Source organism: Crocuta crocuta, unplaced genomic scaffold, assembly GCF_008692635.1.
Source record: "Crocuta crocuta isolate KB4526 unplaced genomic scaffold, BGI_CrCroc_1.0 scaffold165, whole genome shotgun sequence".
Classification (NCBI taxonomy): domain Eukaryota; kingdom Metazoa; phylum Chordata; class Mammalia; order Carnivora; family Hyaenidae; genus Crocuta; species Crocuta crocuta.
Window position 1 is genome coordinate 1,937,458 of NW_027530502.1, and position 6,494 is coordinate 1,943,951.

General features: G+C 33.0%; 1 protein-coding gene across 5 annotated transcripts in view; it reads left to right on the plus strand.

The window, feature by feature from the left end:
* The window catches only part of DBF4 (DBF4-CDC7 kinase regulatory subunit), a 37,762-nt gene extending 31,553 nt beyond the window's left edge, over positions 1–6,209 (plus strand). For all 5 annotated transcript variants that reach the window (XM_077766813.1, XM_077766812.1, XM_077766814.1 and 2 more), the window contains 2 exons: positions 2,073–2,197; positions 4,358–6,209. In XM_077766813.1, coding sequence (XP_077622939.1) covers positions 2,073–2,197; positions 4,358–5,342 — 1,110 coding nt within the window. In that variant the 3' untranslated portion in view covers positions 5,343–6,209. The remainder of the gene's footprint in view (positions 1–2,072; positions 2,198–4,357) is intronic.
* Positions 6,210–6,494: the final 285 nt, after the last annotated feature.

Genomic DNA, 6,494 nt, shown 5'->3' on the forward strand with positions numbered 1-6,494 from the left:
GTTACGCACAGAAGGAGAGAGAGAATCCCAAACAGGATTCACACTGTCAGCACAGAGCCCAGTGTGAGTCTTGATCCCATGAACCTTGAGATTATGACCTGAGCCAAAATCAAGAGCCAGACACTTAACCAACCTGAATTACCCAGACTCCCCTAAAATTATTTTTAATCAGAAGGAGCTAAAACTGTCAGAAACATTTCCCCTTCCCAAAAATCATTTTGAAATTTAGACTATAGATTGGTCCTCAAATTTTGCTTTGCTGTTGTTAGAATGGAATAATCTGTAATGGATGCTTTCCTTAATATCAATTTGTGATTCTCATTTAATGTTCAGAAAATGTTAGGACTGAAAAATGAAAACCTAGTCACTGATTGACACAAGAAGGGGGAATACTAGATACTGGAATTGATATTTTAAAATCATTTTTATTATTTTTTAGGTGTCTGTTTCTTAGTTGCTAAAAATAAAGTATTATTTTGTTTTTTGAATTTCAGATTTCAGGGATTCAGTTCCACCTGTATCAGTTTAGCAGATTTGATTACTGGGTATTAGGCAACAAGTAAGGCAGACCTATTCCCTTCCCTCAGGTGTTTTAGAGTATGACAGAGAAGATTGATATAAAACAAGCATTTGCAAGTAGGATAGTATCAAAAAAGTGAAGTATACAGTGCAGTGGTAATAAATAATGAGATGGTACTTAACATTAGATAAGGGGCTTAGAAAGCTCTATTGAGAAAGTGACATTTAAGTCAGGACTTGAATGAGGAGAGGTAGGTGGAGGTAGAGGACGACTACACAAAAGTTGGGAGACTGTTTTCATAATTTATTACAATTTTCTTTCTCCTAAAGACATGAGCCAATGGAATCTAAATGTTTCTGTTTAAATTTTAGTCATTTCTCATTTGTTTAACATTACTGGACATGGATAATTTCTTTGTGGGAAATTTTGCAACTAAGGAAGGAATAGTCAAGAATACTTTTGTTTCTTGTAATCACTGGACAGTTTAATTTTTGGAAATACAATTAACACTGGACAGTTTAATTTTTGGAAATACAATTAAATCATCAAAAGTTGTATGAAACTAGAGAAATGGAAATAAGATTCTTACATGATCATCTTGGTACAGCCTTCTAGGTGCAATTCCTTATCAGCTGACTGAGAAATAATAGAATTAGCCTGGAGATTCCACCTGTTAGAAACTTTGTTTCCTTTGACTTTTATCGCAGTACACTAAACTTGTTTACTGTTCTTCACACTTAAGACTGAGAATAACTGTAAACTAAACTTCAGTTTAAAAATAAAAAAAGGAGAGGGGCGCCTTGGTGGCTCAGTCGGTTAAATGTCTGAATTTGGCTCAGGTCATGATCTCACAGTTCGTGGGTTCAAGCCCCGCATCGTGCTCTGTGCTGACAGCTAGCTCAAAACCTAGAGCCTGTTTCAGATTCTGTGTCTCCCTCTCACTCTGCCCCTCCCCTGCTCATGCTGTCTCGTCTCTTCTCTCTCTTTCTCTCTCTCTGTCTCAGAAATAAAACATTTAAAAAAGGGAAGAAAAGACTGAGAATAATAATTTCCATATTCTCCATTATAATCATTGGGTAACTGAGATTGTTTACTTGGTCATTCTCAAATGTGTTCCTCAATGAATTCTTTCTTTTTTGTACTTTACAGCATTCATTTTATTTCATTTGTTTTTGTAATCTGCCTTTTGGATGCTTATATGTTAAACTGTAACATTTCATTCATTTAATATTTTATAAGCTCTACCATATTTGCTTAGTGGTAATTGTATAAGAATAAAACAAAATAAAGGGAAATATTGTCTTAAGAGTATTAGCACATTCTAAATACAAAATGTTATTGTTGTATTTCTCCATCTTTATCTTCATTTTCTGATGTAGTTCATTTGTAGTTCCACTTAAACCACAAATTTATTTTACCTAATATTCTTTGGAGTAGTTATTAGAAATCTAATTACAGGGGCATGAAAATATTACAAAACTTGAACAAAAAGGAATCTGTTGGTTTAAGAATATAGTTATATGATTTATGTGCATTTTTGTTTTTCTTTCAGCATCTTCTAAGTGAGCAACATAGAAACTTTGCACAGAGTAATCACTATCAAGTTGTTGATGATATTGTATCTAAGTTAATTTTTGATTTTGTGGAATATGAAAGAGACATGCCTAAAAAGAAAAGGTAATTTATCAACCTAAGTTTTAAATTTTACCAGAATATTAAGCTGTTTCATTAAACTAAAAATCAGTTTTTTGTTCTTAGAAAAGAATATATCTTTTCAGGGTGTAAATGATTAAGAACTAATTACTTCTTTTCCCCCCACCATCCCCTCTTCACTACCAAAAGTGCTTACTTTAGATTACTTTTAAGGTCTTCAAGTCTTACTGTTACAGTCTAGAAGGGGAGTTGGCCAACATTTAAAGAACCAAACAGTAAATATTTTAGGCTTTGTGAACCATAAGATACCTATTTCAACTATTTACACATCCAATATGTAAATGAATGGGTGTGGCTGAATTCCAGTAAAGTTTTATTGAAAAACATAAATGGTAGACTAGATTTGGTCCATATGATATACAGTTTGTCAGTCCTTGGTCTTGGGGCTATAAAGTTTACCTTCTTCTTGGACTAAAATAGCTAAAATTTTTAGTTAATCATAAGGAGTTTAAATAAACCATCTTCCCCTTACCTCTGTTAAGTGTTTATACTTTCACTAAATATTTTTCCTTATATTCTACTTGCCAGTAATATTTAACTAATAGTACTTACAGAACTTTGAATAAATGAATGAATAAATACAGTATTGTTCATTGGCAGTTTACTGCACATTGACTAAACCATCCTGCTTAGATTATTCCCATGAATCCAAAATAAAAAGATATGCTTTTACATGCTAAAACTGATAGTAACCCATTAGGTTAGTCAGCCCTTAATCTTAGTCTAATCTTAAGGCATAAAGATTAGAAAATATAACAAGGTACAGGTTTGGAAAATTAGCTGCAAAGTCTTTTGACTATATCTAGAACAGTCTAAATTTATTTCTGTAACATTCAGAATGGTTATTTATTACTGATTACTGACTTAATTAAATATTTGGAGAGGAGGTATATTTTCAACTATTAAAAGTATGTGGGTATGAACGCCTGCATGGTTCAATTGGTTGAGCCTTGACTCTTGATTTCTGTTCAGGTCATGACCCCAGGGTTGTGGGATCAAGCCCTGTGTTGGCCTCTGTGCTAAGGGTGGAGCCTGCTTAAGATTCTCTCTTTCTCTCTCCCTCTTTCCACTTCTCCTTTCTCCCCTTTCCCTCCCTTCCTCTGTCCTTCAGCCCCAACCCCCAGTTCATGCCTTCTCTCTCTTTTTAAAAAATCTAAAACTATGGGCTACTGTAAGAATTCAGACTTCCCTAAAAATTTACTACAGCAAAATTCTGAACTAGCACTTAAATGTAGGCTGGTTTTTCCTTAATTATATTATCTGCATTTTTTTATGTGTACACAGAGAGAGCAGTATTGGACTGGTAATTGTATATTTTTAATACTCCATTTGTTCTAGAGGAATTCTTGATTGGAAGTATAAACAAAATAAACATAAAATGGTCCTTGTCAGATTGAAAGAGCATGCTGAATTCTATATTTCTCTGTTACCTATGACATGTAGAACATAAAACATAAGTAGTGAGCTGGTAAGGTTCTCTCTGTATATAATTTAGTAGGGTTGTATAATACAGACTAGCATACCAAGGATATTAAGAGACTCTATGAAAAAGATTTTCAGGTCGAATACATGTGTGAAACTTCAGGATTACTATTTTGTCATCTTTAGAGTATAAAGATACCAAGTTTCTGGCTCCATATGTTCTTAGATATTTTACACTTAAATATAAATAAGTGGGGAATATGTTTCCACCTTAGGTCCCAGTACTCATTCCCTACATTGTTAAATAAAATGAGATAGTATTAATGAAAATGAAAGCATACAAGTTAGGATATTTTTCAGGATAATGAGAACAATATTGGGAGCAGACCCATATCTCTTTCCTGTCATCTCTCTTTGAATTATATGGTTAAAGTAGTTTTAAACATCACATTTAAGACACTGGTTCTCTCTGGGAAGAAAGGAAAGAATATGGATGAGAAAAGGAGGTACACTAGAGTTTTTAGCTATGTCTGTAAAGTTTTATTAAAGACATCTAAAATTTGTCTAAATGTTAAGATTTCAGTATTTTTATCATACTGTCTAAGTTAAATAAGTTTCATAAGTAGTTTTAAAAGGTATTTACTAACTTGACTTTAAGGAATTTTTATATCAATTTAATTTTTTCTTTTTGTTTTAATAAAGAATAAAATACAGTACTGGATCCCTTTCTCCTATTACTGCAAGTGTCCTGAAAAAGTCTGAACCAAAAGAAAAGCTAGAATTGCAACATACTTCTCAGAATGACTTCAAGGAAAATAATGTACAGGCAGTTGAGCAGCATTTCCTGTATAAAGAAGTCCAGGAGCCTGAACAGAAGTTTGTATTTATTTCAGAATGCATCTCCTACCCTGCAAGTGAATTGAGAGGACTCGACGAGAAAGCAGCTAGTAAATGTTCCATGTTAAATCTAGCTGAAAATGACCTAAAACAAAATTTTACACATATACCTCCACATAAAAATAAACAGGGATGTATTCTTGACTTTTCCGAATATAAATTAATGATAAATGAAAGTGGCTTTGAAGAACTAAAGGTAGGTCATTGTCCATGTAGGCTACAGACATCTGTACAAGTTTCTAACGTCAGTATGGATAATACTGCATCTCAACGAAAACAAAAGTCAGATACTGTGGTTTTTCCAGCAAAGGATGTGAAGGAAAAGGACCTTCATTCAGTACTTGGTCATGATTCTGGTCTGTTAGCAATAAAAAGTTCAAAGGAGCACCTAACAGTTCAGGTACAGACTCCATCCCGAAGTCCCCCTGAGGAACCCAGTGAATGCAACTTCAACAATATGGATAGTTTACCTTCTGGTAAGATACATCGGAAAGTGAAAATATTGTTAGGAAGAAATAAAAAAGAAAATCTGGAACCAAATGTGGAGTTAGATAAGAAAAGAACTGAATATATTACACAAGAAGGAAACAGAATTTGTAGTTCACCAGTACAGTCTCTACTAGACTTGTTTCAGACTAGTGAAGAGAAATCGGAATTTTTGGGTTTCACAAGCTACACTGAAAACAGTGGTATATGTGATGTTTTAGATATTTGGGAAGAAGAAAATTCAAATAATTTGTTGTCAGTGTTTTTCTCTTCCCCTTCGACTTCTACATTTACTGGCTTTTAGACTTGAAATAAATACTTTCAGAAGTGATGAAGATCATATTCTAGAAAATTTTATAAATGTATGAGAATGCTTAGTTTTTTTTCTTTTTGCCAACTTTGTTTACAGAACCAAGTGTAAATATTAACAATAAAGGTGATGTTTGCATTTTTCTACAGAATTGGATACCTTTTATAGAAAAATTGTAGAATAAACTTGACTCCTTTTACACACTATGTTTTAAGAATTATGAATAATTTTACGTCACTGAACTTCAAACATCAAGTGAAATATTGGGTATATTAATATGTAGCATTATATGTTTGGATAGTCTAGTTCTTTCCAAAGGCTGTTCAAATAAGATTCCCATGATAACCTGAGAATACTGCTTTTAAAAACCTGATTTTCATACAGAAGGGAAAAACATTAATTTCTGCATTTGGGTTTTGGAAGTCATTATTACTTGATACTTGACCTATGTGGACTTGTACGTTGGCACTGAGGAGTTAGGTTATTTGGAGAGGTAAATAGAAGCCATAAGGGAAAAACAGCCAGGCTACTGGAATAAATAATTTTCCCATTGTTGATTATTCACCTTTAGAAAGACTTTCTTCCAAAAATGACTCATTATCCCCTAATTTGGTATCAGGAAATGAAAAACGAAGGATGGTATTGAACTATAAATAAAAGTGTTGAAGCATATGTGAAGATTGCCTTTGATTGGGCACTGAGCAACGCAATAATTTAGAGAAGAAAATATTCAAATACACGAAAAATTTCAACTGTTCAGTCTTTAAATGGTAGAAGCACTTGTTTTTGAGTGTGTTCTTCCAGGAGTGAGGCATTTTCACAATTTTCACAATAAAAGTTGGTGCCAATGAATATTGAATATATTGTCATTAAAAATTAACTTTGATTACCAGTCTTAATTTTTTAAAACCCTATAGGGCTCCCAATATATTAGTTTATATGTTGTGATGTGTGTGTTTTGACTCTGGATAGTGTCAATGAGAAATACTAGCTTTTCATCAACATTATTAGTCATACAAGTACCTTAAGTCAATAGGATCACTAAAATATTCTTTACAGTACATTTATGCAAACCGTGTTTTCATTGTAAATTACTATAGTATTTTCTTCACAAATGCGTGTGTGTATATGTAAATCTGTGTCAGA